The sequence below is a fragment of the Hibiscus syriacus genome, unplaced genomic scaffold (assembly GCF_006381635.1).
Source record: "Hibiscus syriacus cultivar Baekdansim isolate YM2019G1 unplaced genomic scaffold, ASM638163v2 tig00111832_pilon, whole genome shotgun sequence".
NCBI lineage: Eukaryota > Viridiplantae > Streptophyta > Magnoliopsida > Malvales > Malvaceae > Hibiscus > Hibiscus syriacus.
In genome coordinates, this window is record NW_024063190.1 from 705,725 (window position 1) to 727,887 (window position 22,163).

Here is a 22,163-nt window from a genome sequence, read left to right on the forward strand (position 1 = left end):
CTAATATATATATATATATATATATATATATATATATATATACACACACACACTACCGTGTTGGATTGGGTATCCGGTTATAAAAAAAATTGGCCTAGATCCGGCCCAACTCTCTAGAAAAATCATGGGTTGAGTATTTTTTTTTAAGAGAGTTACTCAAGTTTTTTGGATTTAGGTCGGTAGGTCAACGGGTTGAATATTTTTGAACAACCCAAATTTTAAATAGTTTAAAATATAATAAATAATTATAGGCTTAATTAGAAAATAAGTGCCTAAACTATATTATTTTTCTTAGGTTCACAAATTTTTTTATTCATCTAGGTGTCTAACATTACAAACGTTATCATTTTAGGTGTCTCAACCATAACATTAGTTAAAAAACTCGTTAAGTGACACGTAACACGTTCTGATAATTTTAAAAATTTTATTTAAAAAATAAAAAAGTATTATTTTAAAAAACATCTTCTTAAAATGATTCCCATCACTGTTGGTTCCCCATCCCGAACACCCTCCGTCCCCCAACACCCTTCGTTCCCCTTCAAATTTCCAATGGTGATTTGGGATTAGGTTTATTAAGGGCTATTAAGTTTCCAAATTAAGGGGTATTAAGGTTTATTTCCAGATTAAGGGCTATTAAGTTTTAGGGATTGGATATTTGGAACTTTAGAAATTAGAGATTTAAGTTTAGGAATTTGAGAATTTTGAAATTTGAGATGATAACAATGGCGATGGTCAATCATTGGGTGGTCGACAATAAATGGATGGTCGTTTAGCGACGGATGGGTGATCGGAGATAACTAGTGACCAAAATAAAGGAGATTAGAATAAGATAATTTATGAATTGTGGGGTATTTTATACAAAATAAAAAAATTAGAGTTTTTTAAATATAATAATAATATTTTAAAGTTTTTCTAAAAATAAAACATTTAAAATTATCAAAATGTAACATTGTCATTTAACGAGCTCTTTTAATGGCTGGCACAAACCAGACGCCTAAAATTGTAATATTTGTAACGTTAGACACCCGGATGAATCGAAAAAAGTGTTGACACCTATTTAAAAAAAGGGTATAGTTTAGGTATTTATTTTCTAATTAAGTCATAATTATAAATATATTATTGTAGAATATATTATTTAATTATTTTAAAATATTAATATATTTGAGACGAGACGAGTCAGAATTAGGGTTTTAGTATAAAAGTCGGAGCGAGTTCAGATGAGAAAAAACTAACAATTATCAGGGCGGGTCAAAATCAGGTGTAATCAAAATATTTTTGGATCAGGGTTAGATGGAAAAAAATGTCCCTCCCCATCACGTGCATATCCCTAATAATTTCTAATTATCTTAAAAAAAAGATTAACTACTAAAATGATAATTTCTAATTATCTTTAAAAAAAAAGATTAACTACTAAAATGAATCAAATGATCACTTTAGTTTCAATTTTATTCACGTTTTTAAAAAAGTTATATCTTATTAATTATATTATTAATTTATTAAATTTTTATCTATTATATCATCGATTCTTATACTTTAGTCATTGAATAATTATTTCTAATTAGATTTTTGATGTGACATTAATAAAAGAAGTTAATTTTTAATTTAATTCATAAATTTTAGATAAAATATTATTTTAATATTTAAACTTTAAATAAAATATCATTTTAACAATATATTTTAGATATAATATCAATTTAATCATCATTTATGTAATATTTTTTTCTTTGTTAAGTAGTTAAAGGAAGTGTTATTCTTTCTTAAGATTTTAGATTCGAACAATTATATTCGTAGGATTATTCTTAATGACTAAAAAAATCTTGAACATATATTACTATATAATCCCATAAAGTATTTAAAAAAATTCCTTAAATATTATTTTCTTCATTTGTTTTCTGCCCCTGCTATGTTCACTGTGCTGTGGTATTTGTAAAGCAAAACTAAAAACAAATGTAAAAAGACCCAAAAAGTAAACAGTGGGAAAGCATTAAGCATTTGGTGTGAAAGAGAGCAACTTCCCCTGCACACGACACAATATGCAGGTTCTATCTTGCTAATAAACCAAAGCTGATACAAACAACTTTGGCTTTCTGGATTTCTTTCCTCAGTCTTTCATGTTGAGTTTCGTAGATTCAATACAGTATAACAAGTAGAGCAGTAGAAGAAGTAGTTCCTGTTCACGGTTCAGCATCCCTCAACTGCCACAAGCCATCTCCAAGTTCAAGAGAAAGTGAACAAAAAATGTACCCAACAAGCATCTGTTTCTGCTCCTACAATAAAATACACTCCTTTTTATGTTTATCATTAGGCTTAATTCTCAAATAAGTACCCAAACTATCTCTTTTTTGTCAAATAAGTGCCTATGGTTTTTTTACTCATCAGAGTGCCTAACGTTACAAACGTTACCCTTTTATGTGCCTATATCGTCAACGCCGTTAGTTTTTTCGTTAAGTGACACGTGTCAACACCTAGTAATTTTAAAAAATGTACATAAAATATTAAAAAAATTATATTTTTTAAAAAGAAAAAATATAAATTTCAAAATAACCCCTAAACTTTGAAAAATTTCATTTCAATCCCTAAACCCACGTCGATCATTGCCATTTACCGTCGAAGAAGCTCCATCCAACCTCCCCTTCCCCCAGAGACCATAACTCCTATAAAATCGTGACCAGTTGACGATCAATCGACCACAAATTAACATTTTAAATCTCGCAAACCCTAAGATAAAAATCGTGATCCCACGCAATTTCGACGGTTAATCGGTGACAACTATGATGACATATAATTAGGATTATGTCAACGTCGGCGATGGAAGTGGTGGCTGGAGAAGGCGACGACGGCATATTAAGATTATGATTTAGTATTTTGGGGATATTTTATAATATAAGAAAAGTTAGTGATTTTTTTATAAACAAAATAATACTTTATTATTTTTTATAAAAAAATAAATTTTAAAATTATCAAGTATTGACACATGACACTTAACAGGAAAACTAGCGCGGGTGACGACTTGGACACCTGAAAGAGTAACGTTTATAACGTTAGAAATCCGAATAAATACAAAAATACCGTAGGCACTTATTTAGAAAAAAATCGTAATTTTAGCACTTATTTGAGAATTAAACCTTGTCATTATTATATAAAGAAAAGTAATAGAATAGTAACAAAAGAACAGCGACTCTCTTTATAAAATTCAACCCCGTCCGGCAAACATTGTTGTTTAACTCGTTTTTCTCCTTCTTCTCTCCCTTTCTCACTCCGGGGTTTCCTTTTTAGTCTTATCTGAGGAAAAAGAAGACACCATGGATTGTTTAAGCTGGAGATCAGTGGCATTGGGTTTATTTCTAGTTGAGGTTTTGTTTTCTGTTCAAGTCGAGTGTTTTCCAGGTCTGTTTGATCGGATATCTGGATTACCGGGTCAACCCAAAGTCGGGTTCCAACAGTACTCGGGCTACCTGACCGTCGATGAGAAGAAACAGAGAGCTTTGTTTTACTACTTTGCAGAAGCTGAAGTAGATCCAGCTTCAAAGCCTCTAGTCCTATGGCTCAACGGAGGGCCTGGATGCTCTTCACTTGGGGTTGGAGCCTTTTCTGAGAATGGACCGTTTAGGCCTAGTGGTGAAGTGCTGGTCAAGAACGAATATAGCTGGAATAGAGGTATACTTTGTCTATTTATTGTGGTGCGTTCTTGTTTATTGATCAGTTACTGACTTTTCTTTTTCATCTCATTGTTTTGCAGTGGCCAATATGTTGTATTTGGAGTCCCCAATTGGAGTTGGCTTCTCTTATTCTGCAGACGACTCCGCATATGAGGCTGTTGGTGACAAGATCACTGGTAAAAACTCTCCATTCTAAACCCATTTTCATAATATTTACAGTAATGCAACATTCATGCAACATTCATTGCTCACCGTTCTTGTTTTGTTTCTTGTTTCTCTCTCCTTGTTTTCTGTAAAAAGTTCGTCTTTTTTCAAACTTTGTCTCTCTTTGTTATTGTAGCTAGGGACAATCTGGTTTTTCTGCAAAATTGGTTCCTCAAATTCCCCCACTACAGGAACAGAAGCCTCTTCATTACAGGAGAAAGCTATGCTGGTATCATTTTGCTACATGTTACTGTTTCTTTTGGTGTGAAATTGACACAGCACTGATTTTGTGTTCTTCTTTTTATGTCTAAAACCAGGTCATTATATACCTCAGCTTGCAGAGCTTATCACTCAGTTTAACAAGAAGGAAAAACTGTTCAATTTGAAAGGAATAGCCGTGAGTAGTTCGGTGAAGAAATTTTCAGTCCTTGTTCTGGTGTTGTTTTTTCTCTTTTAATTCGCTTGTTTGCTCCAATTGATTGCAGCTTGGTAATCCTGTTTTGGAATTTGCTACTGATTTTAATTCGAGGGCTGAATTCTTCTGGTCTCATGGGCTGATATCGGATTCAACGTACAAATTGTTCACAACTTCTTGTAACTACTCGAGATACGTCAGCGAGTACTATAGAGGGAACGCTTCTCCAATTTGTTCAAGGGTGATGAGCCAAGTGAGTACCGAAACCAGTCGATTTGTCAACAAGTATGATGTTACACTTGATGTCTGCATATCATCGGTGTTCTCGCAATCCGAAATCCTTGGTCCCCAAGTGAGTTCAATTGTAAATGTCTAACGTTCTAGTCTAGGTTTTGTTACTTGTTTCTAACTCTGGTTTCTTTGCCTAAACAGCAAGTTGGTGAGAAAATAGATGTCTGTGTGGAAGATGAAACGGTTAATTATCTAAACAGGCAAGATGTGCAGAAGGCTCTCCATGCTCGTCTCGTCGGAGTCCGTAAATGGGCTGTTTGCAGCAAGTAATTCTCTACTGCAGAACTTATATCCAATGATTCACCTTGTTTATTTGGATTTGAGATTTGAGACTTTGTGCTTATGCATTCTTCCTTGTAATTTTCTCGTAGTGTCCTAGACTATGAACTGCTAGATATTGAGATACCAACGATCACTATTGTCGGCAGACTCGTGAAAGCTGGAATTCCAGTCATGGTGTACAGGTAAAATGGTCCACTGTGAAAGCTTTTCTTCATGTTTCTCTGAGTATAGTACTCACAAGAGTCTCTTTTTAAATACAGCGGAGATCAAGATTCTGTTATCCCATTGACTGGGAGCCGAACATTAGTCGATCAACTGGCCAAGGAATTAGGCTTGAGGACAACCGTGGCTTACCGAGTTTGGTTCGAGGGACACCAGGTAAATTTCAATGAAAGACTTTTGAATTCTGAACTATGATTGTATTATTATATGATGCTATTACCATTTGCTTGCAGGTTGGAGGGTGGACTCAAGTTTATGGTAACATCCTATCCTTTGCCACAATTAGAGGAGCATCTCATGAAGCCCCGTTCTCGCAGCCGGAGAGATCACTGGTTCTGTTCAAGGCATTTTTGGCGGGGCGTCCGTTACCGGAAGCATTCTGATCTCTCAACAGTTGAGAGTTCTTGAGAATACAGATGGAGATCGTAAGTGAACTGAAACTGAAAATTTGAAAATTGCATTTGTTTGTTTGTTTGTTCCCAGTTGCTTATCACTCAATGTTGTATATATACATATATATATGCATTATGATGGGAGCTTCAAGTTGCATTTCCAAGCAATTGAATTCCAAAGCTAGTATAGGCTTCAGTAACATGACCGATCAGGTGTATTTAAGCATAATATGTTGCTTCCATACATCAAAATATAAGCTGCACTATCATCTTCCCCAGAATAACTGTTCCCTATTTCCCAGATGAAGCATATCGGTTAAACATCAAAATATAAGCTGCAGTGTCGTCTAGATTCAGCTGAGGTTAGATTTCTGTAGCAGTATTTTCCCAGCTCATGATTCCTGTGCCTGCTAATGAGTTCAAAAGATTTGAGCAATGACTTTGAGTTCACAGTCCAACCTTACGTGAATATTAATTATTTTTATTTTATTTTAATGGTAAAATTTAAAATTTTTAATATAAAATTATTTATTTCAATATTTATCATATTTTAGATAAAAATAAGTAATCAAATGAGTCAAATTTAGGTCAGGGCTAGAGATGCACATAGCCGGATTTAAATCCGATCCGGATCGGATAAAAACCTATCCGGTTTTTTCATTAAGCCAAAAAATCGGTTTATAAAAAAATCGGTTTGGATTATAATCGGTTTGGAGGGCCGGATGATGTAACCGGTTTTCAATCCGGTAAAAATTTCGATTTTTAATCTGGTAAAAAATCCGGTCATCCAATTTTTTAAACTCCAAATCGGATTTTTAAACCCCAAATCGGATTTTTTTTCGGATAAAAAATTAGTTTTTTATCAGGTTTTTTTCAAACAGGTTTTTTATCTGGTAAAAAATCCGGTCGTCTAATTTTTTCCTAAATCGGTTATACTATCATGTTTTAAAATATCTGATCAGGTTTAAAAAAAAATCGATTTTTTTTAAAATCCGATTTCAGATATTTTTTTACGTAAAATTGGATATTCATTTTTTTTGTGCGCGTCTAGGGCTATACATTATTTAAAATTGAATCTCAGTCAGTTTCAGCCCGTGGACTTCTCTAATATTTAATTACATATGCTACATAAATATCAGGAAAATATTATATTTCATTTATTTTTAAATAGTGAAATGAATAATTTACCAGGTCAAGTTCAGAAAAATTATAGAAGTCAACACAACTCGATACATAAACAAATCTACTCCCAAATACTATCCCCCAATTTTCTGATTAAACTAGCGATTATAAAGTAGTATCAAATGAAAATAAATTTTAAAAAATACTTTCACAAAATATAATATTTTACGTAAAATCATTCAAACATCAGAAGATATTAATTAATCAATTTTTATAAATATTTTATTTTGAATTTTTTTATTTTCACCTTTGAACGTAGATCAAACCAGCAAAAAATATATAGGTTTAATTAGAAAATAAATTTATAAACTATACTTTTTTTTTTCAAATAGGTACCTAAACTTTTTTTTGTTTCATTTAAGTGTTTAACGTTACAAACGTTGCCACTTTAGGTGTTCGGACTGTAACGATCGTTAAATTTCTCCGTTAAGTGACACCTGTCACATTTAGATAATTTTGAAAATTCTATTTTTTAAAAATAAAAATATTATTATTTATAAAAAAACTCTAATTTCTCTTAAATTAAAAAAAATCCTAAATCTCTAACATGTTGACATCGTTACTTTCGGCCACTACTGTCGACGTCTTCCTTGCCATCTTCCTAGTCATTCGATGTCATCCTTATCGTTGATTAGTCGTCAAGATTGCTCGGGGTCACGATTTGCAACATCGGGTTCGTCATGGTACATACGTCGATTAGCCGTTGATTAGCTCTTGTTCTAGTGGCTTTTCATGGGGTTATTGAACTTCAAGTGGAGGTTCTTTGATGGAAAAAGGCGGCGGACAACATGAGTTTAGGAGTGTAAATTAGGGATTTCAAAGTTTTTTTTTGTTGAAATTTTTGGGGGGTTTTTAAAAATAATTTTCAATTTAAATTTTAAATAAAATTTTAAAATTACCAAAACGTGACACATGTCCTTTAACGGTCGTTACAACCGAGGCATCTAAAGTAATAACATTTGTATCGTTTGACACTTGAATGAATAAAAAAAGTTTGGGCACCTATTTAGAAAAAGTAGTATAATTTGAAAATTTATTTTCTAATCAAGTGGTGTGATGAAAACAAATATTAAATTGCATGAACCACAACTATAATATATAAATTGAATGCACATGATCACATAATTGCACAGATATCTAACCTCAACTCAACAGCTACATCCAACTATTACACAACCCATTGCATTATTACTTTATAATGCCAGCCCTCGCCTCCTCCCCTCCCCCCCTCCCCTATAAACCATTCTTTCGTGCATTTAAAACCAGCTTTCCCTTTTGGTTACCAAATGCCCACGGCACAAGCACAACCTCCCACTCCCTAACTTTTTACTCTTTTTAAATGAGTATTAATTTTGATGTCACGTGTCATATGAATATAATTAGACATTAATAAAGAAATATTATGACACGTGACATCAAAATTAATATTCATTTGAATATTAGGGTAACTAGAATTAGAATAAAGCAAAAAATTAATACTCATTTGATAAAAAGCAAAGACTTAGATTAATATTCAAATAGGTACCCAAGCTTTTTTTAAAAATAAATGAGAACAAACCGGATATAATTAAGACATGTGACATCAAAATTAATAATCATTTGAATACTAGGGTAACCGAAAATTTAATTTTGGTTACCCCAGTATTCAAATGAGTATTAATTTTGATGTTACATGTCAAAATTATATTAATAAAGAAATATTAAAAAATAATACACGGAATGTTAATGAGAAGAAAAAAAAATGGAAATAATGGAAAATTTTAAAAATAAAAAACCATTATCTCAGTTCTATGTCTGAAAATAAAAATAAAAAATTGATTTCGTGACCAATATAGGATAGAAGCAATATATTGGTGACTAATGGGTCTAATTTACCCTTAAATTTACCCCAAATAATTTAAAACAGAACCCTGAGCGAGCAAAAGGCGGTGGATTGAAACATTAAAATCCCCAGAGCCGGTTCCCAAAGCCAACTTCGAACGCACCATGGGCGATAACTTTAAACTCCGAGTGCAAAAAATCTTCGGAACTCTCCAATCTTCGCAATCTTCATCTCAGCCGCAGCAGCAGCAGCAGCAGCGACCGCCTCTCTGGTCTCTCTCAGATGATGAGGTCGAGAGGAGGGAATGGAGGAGAGAATCCAACGCCGATCGGGAGGATACGTTGTGTTCGTCGTCGTTTGATGAGTTCTTGAAGGAGGAAAGGAAGTATAGGAGTGGAAGACGTAAAGAACTGGAGGATGATCTCGATAACGATAACGACGACAATGAAGATTATAGAGGTTCGAGTCGGTCGCTTAGTAGAAAAAATGACGATTATGGAGATGAGTTGGAGATCAGATCTTATATCGGAATGGATTTCACTCTCGAAAACGAGGTATATTAAATTTTCTTTCGTTTTCTAAACTGTATAAAATTATTTAGCTATTCTTTAATTTGGTTTTTAAACGTTTGTTCTGTTTGGTTATTTATTCCGCCTTGTACGAAAATTATCTGGTTATTTAGGTTAAGAAATTTTGATTATCACGGGCGATTAAGCTGAGTTTTTTAAGGAAATACTTAGATGAGTGGTCTTAGAAGCTTTTCGGCCTAGAAATTGGATCTTATGAACGTTTATTACTCTAGAATTATACGAATAAATCAGGTTAATTATGGAAGAAGAAGAAGAACCCTTCATTTCTGAGATGATTGAAAACCTGCAGCCTTTACAATTTTTTATGGACGGATTGAAGGCGTTAGGCACATCTGGAGTAGTATACGAAGATGGTTTGAACTTAGTATCATGCCTTTACTGTGCTGAATTAACTAAAATACATTGTTACTTATGCTAACTTCAATGGTTCTCAAATCTCATGTGATTTGATTTATTTATTCTGCGCTCTAGCTCCATAACAAGAAAAGGAATCTTACGTTGAGTGAGTATGGGGGAGAAATTGTTTCAGTTGTTCAACGCATTTGAAAAGAATGTGGTGAATATTATGTGTGCAGAGTGCCTGTGTGTTTTACACCCCACCTATTCCTTTTCTCCTTCAATCTATCTGCGGTTGAGCTGATTTTTGTTTACTGTGTGTCATAGGAAGAGGAAGACCAATATGACAGTGGCTTCAGGCAGAGAAAATGCTGGTGAACGCCTTTATATGAATGACATTACTGATCATGGGTCTTTTTTGAATTCTCATTATATCCTTCAAAGAGCATTGAACCATACTAGTAGCAAGGACCACCGCGCAAATCATATGGTAGCAAAAATCAGGCTGAAAGAAGATGATGAAAAAGGTCAGAAAGTCAATTATCGTGATATGCCAAATTCAGAAATTAGGGAATCATTAGACGTGAAGGAAACCAATAATGTTTGCCAATTTAGGTCTATATTAAAAAGGAAAGACATTGGTACGGGTTTCAAGCCGCAAAAGAGGGTGAGGTTCGACTGTGCTTATAAAAATGATCCGGAAGAGCAGTTTGAAGAGTCTGAGGACAATCATTCTGAAGGTTCACAGCTGATGTAGCTCTACCGGCTGAACATGCCAGATCTCTTCCAGATTATTTACGAAATCCTTCCAGGTATACATGCTATAGTTTCTGTTCATCAAGTGAAGTTGGTGAAGAATCTAATGCTCAAACTTGGGACGATGTCCTTAAGCTTGATTCAAGCTCAAAATCTACAGAATCATTGTCAGAACACGATGATGCACCTCGTGATCTTCTGAAGTCGTTGACTTTTGTCCCAAAGAGAAAATCAGGCAATCTTCAGCAAGGAAGCGGTATCTGTGACCTTCAAGAGAAAATCACAGCCAGAGGAATTCGACCTAGAGGGCTGAAGAGAACATCTTTTAACTACTTAAAGGTTTGCTACTGAAACATGTTGAATTAGTTTTAAGTTGATACTGTTTTCTCGTGTGCCCAAAACTCCTAAAATGATATTATTGAAATGTAAGGAAGGTACTTGAAGTATTAATTATAATTTTTCTTGGTACATATGGTTGAAATGTGGGATTACTAGTTGGATAGAAAATTATTTATAAGCACTTTTGATTAAATTGTATTTGTAATTATTAAAGAATCTTCAATATTAAATTAAAAAATATTGACATGAATCTATAAGATACTAGTTTTTTTATTAATCTAAGGTGATTGCAAAGTAATATATGTTTCTATGACCTTTAAAAACAACGATCTTCTTCCATTTAGTTAAGTTATTCATGCTGTAAGATACTAGTTAAATTCTATAAATTTGATTAACTTAAATACTACTATCTCCTTTCCACTTAAAATGTCTATTATTGACTCTTTATTTTTTAAAATTTATTATTGATAAAAATATACAAAAATATTTTAAAAGAACTAAACAGTAGTTTTAAAATATATAATTTATAAAATTTAATTTTTGAAATGTATAAAATAATTATAGTTAAAAAGTTTAAAAAATTTACTTTTAAAAAGTTAACAAGAAACAATTTTAATAGGACGGAGTAGTATTTTAAAAATATCTATAAATGATTTAATATGATTTTACATGAGCGTGGGATTTTAAGTTAACGCTTTTTGTTATGATATAAGTTAATTTAATTATTGTAATCAAAATTTACTTATATTTTAAGTCAGTAAAACATTTAAAATTAGATAATAAAGGAAAGAACGATGAAGAAAATAGTATCATCTAAATCATTGTAAAAATTTTGTATGAAGAACAATTTTGATAGCAGTTTAATACTATTTTTAATTATTTCTTTATTTTTTATTTGAAATAATTAATTTGATAAAATGAATAAATTTCAACAATAAAATTGTTAGTCTTACATTATCTCAACAATAGACGGTACCTATATTTCAACCCATATTTTTTATTTTTTTATTTAACAAAACAACACTTAAAAACTATTATTTAAAAGAATAATATAATTTTAGTAACACGTCATGATATTTCTAGTATTATAATTAATCTAAAATTAAAGTTTAATGTTTACATTGAAACGTTTTTTTATCTGGTGTGTCTCCGGTGATCCTTCTTAATCCGTCTTGCTCTCTCCTCATTTTGGTGTTGTTTCACTCTCTTTCAATGGACTGGAGGAAGCTATTTGGATGTCAATATGGGCAAGAGCTACAATATTTCCCCCCTGAAACACGCGACTCAATCCCTATTGTCCAGCCACCACCAGAAGTTTTCGAAGCAGGAATTGCTGAATGGGGTTCTTCATTGGTGGGTCAATTTCTAGGGGTTGCACCCAATTTTACAACAATGCAAAGGATGGTCGAGAATTTATGGAACAACCATTCAAAAGGCGTACGAGTCTAGGTAAGCTTCCCAGACAACAATCTTTACATTTTTTCATTCAATAGTGATTCTGCGAGGGATTGGGTGCTGCATAATGGTCCATGGCATATCTTGAATAAGCCTCTAATCCTAAGGAAATAGGAACCTAATACTAAAAGACTTCAATTCAATCTTTGTAAAATTCCTCTGTGAGTGCATCTCTTCAATGTACCTCTCGAATTGTTTTCGAGAGAGGGCCTTTGCTACATAGCTAGTGCCATAGGAAACCCACTAACCATGGACTCAGTCACTGCCTCAAAAGCAAGATTAGAGTTTGCTAAAGTATGTATTGAGGTTGGAGTGAAAGATGAAATCTCTAATTCTATAGATGTTATTCTTGCAAATGGCCAAACAACAACTGTTTTTGTCGAAGTTCCTTGGCTTCCACATAGTTGTCAAAAATGTAACAAGTTTGGTCATAATGAGAAAGCCTGGCTCGCTTCTAAAGTTTCAGCTCCTACTAATTTACAAATTTGGAGGAAAAAAGGTGAAACACTCCCTGCTGTGCAATCTAATCTTCCTGGTAACTCTGATTCTTCCTAAGCTCATTTGTCCTCTGATTCTCCTGCAGAGAATGAGAATCCTTTAAAACAAAAAGAACCTTCTAAAGAAACAGTTAGCTCTTCAATGACACCCTTTGATCCTGCTGTCAATAATGATCAACTTCTATCTTTTCCTGATATTAAAGAGGTCTGCAATACTTCAATATCTTTTGTACCTCAAATTGTATCTATTGTTTCTGATCCTTCTGCCATCAATGATTCACCTTCATCATTTCCTGATTCTACTGAAGTCTGCAATACTTCTATAATTCCTATACCTCACACTGACTCTACTGCTGAAGGACTGACTAATTCTCCTCTTGGAAATGTTATTGAATCTTCTAATGTTCCTAAAAGAGGAAGATGTCGACCTGTAAAAAAAAAAAGACATCATTAAAAGGATCCTCCAATAGATTTGAGGTCTTAAGTACAGTTGATGAAACCTCTCCCTCCTTAGAGAATCTCAGCAAAAAACCTCGATCTGCTGCTTTAGAAGTGGCTTTGTTAATCAAAGACTTAAAATCTAAAAAGAATGAACATCTAGACAAGTCTAACTATGTATCTGACAAAGTTATTGGGGGTGAATTAACTTCTTCATCTCAATGATTTTCTGCTTCTGGAATGTTAGAGGATTGAATAATCCTAAAAACCAGAATAAAATTCTGCACAGGGACATTCTCTACAAGGTTGATGTTCTTTGTCTACTAGAGACCAGGGTTAAACTTGAAAATTTTGAAGCAATTCTAAAACTCAAATTCAGTAATTGGAACTTCTACAAAAATTATGATTATGCTTCAAATGGAAGGATTTGGTTCATTTGGAAAAAAGAATTGGATTTATCATTCTGTCAAGCTACTGGCCAAAGTATCACTGCTAAAGGTCTTCGAAATGGTGTCCCTTTTTTTTATCTCAGCTATTTATGGTAACAATGATGGTACTAAAAGAAAACAGCTTTGGCAACACTTAAAAGATATTGACTCTAATTTTGGATCTTTTCCTTGGATCTTAGAGGGTGATTTTAATATCTATCTTCAATCTTTTGAAAGTTCTGACCATGACATTCTGAGTCCTTACACTACCAATGATATGAAAGATTTTCAAGACACTATCCATGATCTTCTTCTTCAGGATCATCCTTTCTTTGGGCCAACTTTCATATGGAGCAATAAACAAAAAGATTCTTAACTTGCTAGGAAACTTGACAAAGTTCTTGTTAATTCCTATTGGGTAATCTCCTTTCATAATTCTTTTGTGGAATTTCTTGCACCAGGGCCCTCTGATCATTGTATGGCTCTTGTTTGGCTCAACAAAGATTCCTATACTAATCACCCCAAACCTTTCAAATTTTTTAACTTTTGGACCAAGCACCCTAGTTTCATTCATGAAATTCAGAGCTCTTGGCAACAATCAACACAAGGAAACCCTATGATATCAATTTTCCTCAAACTAAAGAATCTTAAGACTTGCTTGAGGAATTTAAACAAGGATTGTTACAACAACATTTATGCTAGAGTCAAGCAAAAGAAAGCTGAGCTTGAACAAATTCAGCTCTCTACTCTCAACAGAACTACTTCTATCGAATATGAGCTTATTATTCAGAGTGAGCTCTATTCTCTTGAACAAGCTGAAAACATGTTCTTAAAATAGAAGGCTAAAATTCAATGGCTCAAGGAGGGTGACAAATGCTTCATCTTAATCTGTCCTCTGAAGCTTTAGTAGATTTAGAGAGATACGATTAGAGTTCTAGTGAATGATCAAGGCAACAAACTTGAAGATTTTAATGACATGGCCTCTGAAGTTATTCAATTTTTTAAAAAACAGTTGGGCGATGTTGATCCGAATATAAAAGGCAGTGATCCTCAAGTTCTAAAAAATCTGCTTCATCTTAATATGTCCTATGAAGCATTAGCAGATTTAGATGGCCCTGATGGTTATACTCATTTTTTCTTTAAATCAACCTGGTCAGTGGTTGGTGAGGATGTGATAAAAGCTGTAAAATACTTCTTCCATAACTCTTTCATTTTACCAACTTTTAACTCTACTATTATTGCCCTGGTTCCTAAGATCACTAATCCTAGCAAGGTAACAGATTATAGACCCATCTCCTGTTGCTCTGTGGTCTATAAGGCAATAACTAAAATTCTTGTCAAAAGGCTGACAAACTTGTTTCCTGATATAATTACCCTAAATCAAACAACCTTTGTTAAGGGTAGAAATATTTTTGACAATACTCTTATAGCCCAAGACCTAGTTAAAGGCTATGGAAGAAAGTCTATTTCTCCAAGGTGTGCTATCAAGATAGACCTTCAAAAAGCATTTGACTCTCTTGACTGGGGATTCATTTCTTCTATCCTCAAAGCCATTGAACTGCCTCCAAAATTCATTGCTTGGATTGAAGCTTGTTATTCTAAAGCAAGATATTCAATTTCTCTCAATGGTTCTTTAATTGGCTATTTCAAAGGGGAAAGAGGTCTAAGGCAAGGTGACCCATTATCTCCTATTCGTTTTGTTCTAGCAATGAATATTCTCTCAAAGCTCCTGAATCTTACTGCTGCCAGAGGTTTATTCGGGTATTACCCAAAATGCAAAAAAATTGGTCTCACCCATCTTACTTTTGCAGATGACCTTATTTTTTGCAAATGAAATTTGGAATCTATTGCTGGTGTTATTTTTGTTCTTAATAAATTCTATGATATCTCTGAGCTTCAACTTAATGTGGCCAAATCTGAAATTTTTGCAGCAGGAATTTCTCCTAGGAATCTTGAAATCATTAACATTTCTACTGATTTCAAGTTTGGTCTCCTGCAGTGAGATATCTTGGAATTCCTTTTGTCTCTCGGAAACTTACTACTAAAGATTGCTCATCCCTTATTGACAAGATCAGATTAAGGATCCACCAATGGTCTGGAAAGCATTTAAGCTATGTTGGTCGGTTAGTACTTGTCAAAACTGTTTTACAAAACATTGCAAACTTTTGGTGTAGACAATTCCTGCTTCCCCAATCTGTTATTAATAGAATCAATCATCTTTGCTCAAGATATTTATGGAAAGGCTCTGACACTTCAGCCTCTGGTGCAAGAGTTAGTTGGAGAATTATCTGTAGACCCAAATCTGAAGGAGGGTTAAACTTAAAAGTCTTAAAAACGTGGAACAAGGTCTGCATGATGTAACTCATTCGAAACCTCCTTGTTGGTCAAGGCTCCTTATGAATTGCATGGACTCATACCTATGTGATCAAATCTAATGATTTTAATCACATGTTTTCAGGTGCTTCCTCAAGTTACACATTCAATAGACTTTTGAAGCTGAAAACTGAGGCCATCCCTATCCTTAATGCATGAATTACGAATACTAAAGGAATCTGGGAAGAGATTCGAATCAAGCATGACAAAGTTCCTTGGCATAAGCTTATTTTGTTTCCACTTCATATCCCTAAATTCAATATTATTACATGGTTAGCAATCCTCGATCGACTCCCTACTAGGGAGAGACTTTTACGAATGGGAATCACCAATGCTGGTTATTGTATCCTTTGCAATGATGCCCTTGAAACGAGAAACCATTTATTTGCTGAATGTACTATGGTTACTGCTCTTTGGAACGGTATATTAAATCTGTCTCACTTGTCCATACCTTATGTGTCATGGGAAAACAAGCTTGCTTGGGCTTCTTCAACTTGGAAAGGTAAATATCTTCAAAACAAGCTTGCTTGGGCTTCTTCAACATGGAAAGGTAAATATCTTCTAACCTCCATCATGAAGATTGCTTGGCGTGCTTTCATTTACAAAGTTTGGGAGGAGAGAAATAGACGTATATTCCAAGGAAAGACTCTAACTGTTGAAGATTTACTTTGTTCTATTAAAGAGATGGTTGGTGCTCAACTTAGGAATAGAGAACTCAATAGACTTGACAATTTTAATATACTTCTTTGTAACAATTAGAGTATAGGCTAACCATTTTTGTTGTAAATATCTTTCTTTGATCCTTGCATGGGATTTTTTTGTAAAGAACTCTTATTTAGATAATAAAAATCTTACTTATCCAAAAAAAAAAAAAAAATAAGTGCCGCAGCCAGAGGCGCCCCCAACTGATCTTACACGTGAGGCAACGTTGCTTTTCCATTTAAAAAGTTTGTTTAAATTTCTCTTAATTAAGCCAATTATTTCATGACATACATACGTTGGTGGAAAAAATACTTCTTTACTTATTGACAACGGCAACTATGCAGCCAAAATTCCAAATACACTGAAACTAGCGTCTCACCTCCGTACACGGAGCCTCCGTTGTTGGCTGTTGCGTGCCTCATTCCCACATTGTTTAGAAAGAAGCAACCAAACGCATGCATGCTTCATTACAAAGTGATGGGCTTTTGTCATCCTCATCTCTTCGTCTTCGCTAATTCTTTAACATTACTCCGCACATTCATCTTTAAAATTCAACCCATGCTTAGATGTATATATTGTTCTCTTTGGCCATCTTAGAGTGGACACAACCACACTAAAAGGTAACGATCATGAGCCTAATATAAAGGTTATCGGTTTTAGTAGCCGTGGAGATGGTCGGTGGCTTCACAAAACTATGGTGACGCATTGACGAAGAGTATTATGTTCTATGAAGGCCAGAGGTGGGGGAAGTTACCTTCTACTCAAAGAATCACATGGAGGAAGGATTCCACTCTTCGTAACGGGTTCGAGATCAGTGTAAGTTATTTTCGGTGTCTATATGGTGCAATGAGCTAATGATCTTTGCTAAACCAGCTGTATTTTTTCGTTGTAAGGTTGATTTGGTGGGAGGTTACTATGATGCGGGTGATAATGTTAAGTTCACTTTTCCAATGGCTTTCTCCATAACTATGCTAGTTTGGAGTGTATTAGAGTTCGGCCAATCCATGGGATCGGATCTGCAGCATTCCATGGAGGCGATTCAGTGGGGAACCGATTACTTGCTGAAAGCCACTAGCATTCCCGACTTCGTGTTTGCTCAAGTCGGCGATCCTTACGGCGACCAAAACTGCTGGGAGAGGCCTAAAGACATGGACACCCTCGAACGCCGTATGAGGTGAGTAAACAGTTTCCGGGATCAGAAGTTTCAGCCGAGATAGCAGCTGCCCTCTCGGCCTCTCGATGGTGTTTAGACCGATGAGGATATTCTGCGAGGCTACTCAAAAGAGCGAGAACGGTAAACGGTAGCACTAAATTGATCTTCTTCGGTGTATCCAATTATGTTATAGTTATGTCCAATGAGTAACAGAGCAGTTTGTCTGGGGTCAGGTTTTCGAATTTGCAGATAAGTACAGGGGATCATACAATGATAGTCTTGGACCATGGATGTGCCCCTTTTACTGTGATTTTAGTGGTTATCAGGTTATGTTACATTTAAATTATCGGCATATATAAATGTCGACTCGAATTGAATTCCGATCTCAAACCGAAGCTTTCTGTGGTGAACACAGGATGAACTAGTTTGGGGTGCAGCATGGTTACTGAGGGCTACAAAGGCTCCCTATTACTGGAATTATGTTTTGGCCAACATTCAAAACTTGGACAAGAGTAGTAGCTTTTCAGAATTCGGATGGGATACGAAGCATGCCGGCATCAACGTGCTCGTTTCCAGGGCAAGTAATTAAACTTACTGTCGTAATTTCTACTTGTTCTTGTGAGAAACTAACATTATCTGAAAACTTACAGCTGATTAATAGCCAAACTCCATTTGTTCCTGAAATCGTTCATTACAAATGCAGACAAGTTTGTGTGCTGTGTTACCCGAGTCACCAACTGTATCGGTCTCCTACTCACCGGGCAGGCTCCTTATTAAACCCGGCGGAAGCAATTTGCAGCGCACGACGGCTTTATCGTTCCTTCTTCTCGTGTACAGCCGCTCTCTGAGTCGAGACGACCAAGCGGTCCATTGCGGCAATGTTGTCACCAAGCCTGCCAGGCTAATACAAGTTGCAAGAAGCCAGGTAGTATATAACATGTCTATATCCCTGTCTTGCTCTTTGAATAACTATCATTACTAGTTATCGTAATTACATCAAACTGTAATTACGATCACTCTCTTATCTTACTTCTATTGTCAATCATCTTCACCGGCGTTCTTCATTGAACGCGATGATTATTCCGATACAGCTGTTTGAACATTACAACCGTTGAATATGCAGGTGGACTACATATTAGGAAGTAATCCATTGAAAATGTCATACATGGTGGGATACGGCAACAAGTTCCCGGAATAGATATATCATCGGAGCTCGTCTTTGCCGTCCGTTATCCAACATTCCCAACACATCGATCGCGAAGTTGGAGGAACCTACTTTTTGAGTAACAATCCTAATCCTAATTTGCTAACCGGAGCTATCGTCGGAGGAGCCGATATCAAGGATTATTATGCTGATTCGAGAGCCGATTTTACACACTCCGAGCCGACCACATACATTAATGCACCACTGGTCGGCCTCTTGGCTTACTTCTACTCACATTAGCCTTGGTCAATTTCTAGCAAGTACTGATTAGCAAACAAACAGTTAAGAAGCACAAACAGTTTAGCAGCATGAGTAACTGCCCAATAATGAGTGTATGATTTTGGCAGTCGCATGTCAGCCTGCACGGTAAATTTCCCCCCAAAGACCGCTGATTAGGACATTGTCAACAACCTGCAAAACAAACAAACAAGCACACAAATCCCCTTTAGACGTATAATAGATGCTTATCAGGGTCGTGGAAGAAAATCGGCCTTTGTTACAACGGTACGTCCACAGTTAGTAGCATCAAGCTGCCATCAAGGGTGTTAGTAGCTCCGAAGTTAAGGGCAGTGACACCCCCAAATACCATATGAATTATTATGTTTTCGAGCCAATCAACCTAGTCACTAAAAAGATCGGAGTTTGTATGTAGACCTAGGTTCCATTGAAACACTTGATATCCGAAAAAGAAGTGAAGAACCACTTACTAGAAAACGCAATCGCGTCATTTTGGATAGAGAATGCCATAGTGGCCAGGACGATACAGCAAGGTAATAAAAGGCTTGACAGGAACAGTACTACCACTTGCAGCATTTGACTTGTCACCCGAAGGAGGAAGGAAATCATGATGGTTTACATTTACACCACCGACATCACACGAGCTCTGATCAAAGTACACAACACGAATTGGCACACCCAAAGCATCTGAAAGGGCAGTAATGTGCACACGATCACTCTCTTCACCCATTGGCTCTACGGATGATATGCAAAACTACAAAACAGATTATATTATGAGAGGGAAATTTAAAGTCACCAACTTACCAGAATGAATACGTATTGAAGAACGCAGTCCAGCTGCTCAAGGAATAACTGAAATTTTTTCACATTGAAGCACAGATAAAATAATGGTGTTAGAGATGGGAAACCATAAGCAAGGTGTTTCATGAAGAAAACTGTCAGCCTAATAAACGATATATGAAGACATCAGTTCTCCCAAAAAGTGCTTGTCAAATAGGAAAAAAAGACCTCGCACCAAAAACCAACACGGGAAAACTAAGCCTTCAGGTACAGGAGACTAAGCCACAACATAGAATTTAAAATAATTTTAGCTTCCTTGCACATCGGCATTAGTCCGGGAGTTATTTTAAACAAGATAAATGCTAAGGGCTTTGTCCTGGAGAAAATATGAAAATGCATGAGCACAGAGCAATAAAACATCTAATAACAGGGTAAAATAACCCCCATAATGTCTTGAGTTTATAATTCATGTTTGGAATGGTAAAGAAGACCCCTATGTTTAGCAATACTAAAAGGAATTGAAAATGGGGCAAACTGCACAATAACCAAGACAGCTAATTGCCAATCATATAAAAATGGAATAAAATGAACTATTTCAGCTAAGAAAAGGGGGAAAAAAGAAGGAAAATTTTATATTTTACCACAAAAAAGTCCTCAAATGTAAAATCTGTATAACCTAAACCTTGAAGTGTCTTTCTTCATTCTTGAACATTGCCTTTGATACGGTCAACCTCCAGAGGAGGGGCTATGACCGCACAATATGTGCGACGGAACATGGCCCCAAAATAGTAAGAGCATCAAAAAAAATTAGATTTATTACTATTGTTACAATAATAGGTACTCTGACATACAAGGTATGAGAACATAAAACTCCGGAAAAAGCAGTTTCCATCTCCTCGTGTTCTTCTAATGGCAGCATATTGTTGCTCAAGTACATGCATTCAGCATAACCATCAATGTCTCTTCTTTAGAAAAAGATAAATAACTAAATAAATAAGCAAACAATTGTCGCATCAAGGATTAAAATGGACATAAACATGAAAGAAAGATACCTTTATTTTTTCTAGCAATATAGGGCTTCCTGATTCATATTCAGCTGCCAACATAGAAAGTGGCTCCTGCAGTTCCATATAACAAATTTTCTTGGCATCACATGGAACCAGTAAGTTTAGCAAAAAGAATGGAAGTTGTCCTTGCATCATAATACTCATGCAAAGCGAAAATGGGAATCAATCAGACAAAAAGGCCCAATGATTTCCAAATATCATGCTAAGTAAATGAAAGGGAAAAAAATCATTCCGGCATGTAAATAGGGGACAACTAAGCAACAGCATAATACCACGACTTGCGTTCTAGTTATTTAAGCTCCTAAAAGTGGTAATGTCTCGGCATGAATATATGTAGAAATATTGTCCATTCTTCATTGGCATGGCCGGATAATCAGCACTTGACAAGGAAACAACAACCGAGAAATGGCCTTGGGGATAAAGTGATAGCATAAAGAAAATAAGATGCAAAAACTGTCATATTGCGACACAAAAGATACTGCATATATGAACTGGTAAATTCAAGAACCGAAAATGGTCAGACAGTTTTTTATATAACGCACAGAGGCAAACTGAATGTTAAAAAAAGGTAAGAAAAGAGATTCAAAATACCATGCAAGAGCAGTTATGCAACAATGCTTAGAAATCTCAAAGAACCATGTGCTTTTCTCACCTTGTCACCTACAAGTGGAACTTTCTTGGCTTCCTCAGCATGAATGGCAGATTGTTGCTGCATGATATCATCATCTGCGAAATTTCCCCAGTCATCAACTTCAGAAATGGAAATGGATACAGCAGACTCCTTTTCCCCATCAGCTACCACTCCATCTTGATTTCGCATCTTTCCTTCACACAAATTCAAGTACGTTCAGGTTTATCAATAACCCCTGCCTCCTAGCGTGAATTTGATATCTGCACTTCCTCAGAGAAAAGTGAAAAACATGCATCAGAAAAACGAAGAAATTTCCCGAACAAACAAAAGGTTATGGCCTCCACATAGTGAAAACTACACCACATTAAAGTACTATGCATCTTCATATCATATCATGAACCAAACCAATCAAATAGAAGATCCCAGGCCCCATGCGTTTCTTATATTACGATTTTACGATTCTACAATGAAGCAAAGGAGTCGGAAAAGTCCATATAAACTGGTTTCATGTACTTGTTTGCAGAGTTCTCACCAGTGTAAATTATAAGCAGTCAAGAGTTTATAACAAGTCATTATGAAAATAACAAACGTAGCGGTGAACAACTATACAATTTAGACATCCATGCATGATGAATCGAAGTTATTTAAATTACCGTGAAAATTTACAGAATCTATATCAGCGTGATTCTTATTTTTCCACTTTCCATA

At 35.2% G+C, this 22,163-nt stretch overlaps 2 protein-coding genes and 2 pseudogenes across 2 annotated transcripts; 3 read left to right on the top strand and 1 right to left on the bottom strand.

Moving 5' to 3' along the window:
• Positions 1-3,139: 3,139 nt before the first annotated feature.
• Positions 3,140-5,469, top strand: LOC120171327 (serine carboxypeptidase-like 45). Its single transcript, XM_039179038.1, has 9 exons — positions 3,140-3,657; positions 3,740-3,835; positions 4,000-4,092; positions 4,181-4,260; positions 4,349-4,630; positions 4,711-4,835; positions 4,941-5,033; positions 5,112-5,229; positions 5,307-5,469. The coding sequence occupies exons 1-9, from the start codon at positions 3,303-3,305 to the stop codon at positions 5,454-5,456; spliced, it is 1,392 nt and encodes a 463-aa protein (XP_039034969.1). The 5' UTR covers positions 3,140-3,302; the 3' UTR covers positions 5,457-5,469.
• Positions 5,470-8,593: 3,124 nt separating this feature from the next.
• On the top strand, positions 8,594-9,849 carry LOC120171325. Its single transcript, XM_039179037.1, has 2 exons — positions 8,594-9,023; positions 9,723-9,849. Exons 1-2 carry the CDS (start codon positions 8,634-8,636, stop codon positions 9,771-9,773), a joined length of 441 nt encoding a protein of 146 aa, XP_039034968.1. The 5' UTR covers positions 8,594-8,633; the 3' UTR covers positions 9,774-9,849.
• Positions 9,850-15,999: 6,150 nt separating this feature from the next.
• Positions 16,000-19,080, top strand: LOC120171294 (annotated as a pseudogene).
• LOC120171267 lies at positions 19,068-21,751 on the bottom strand (annotated as a pseudogene).
• Positions 21,752-22,163: the final 412 nt, after the last annotated feature.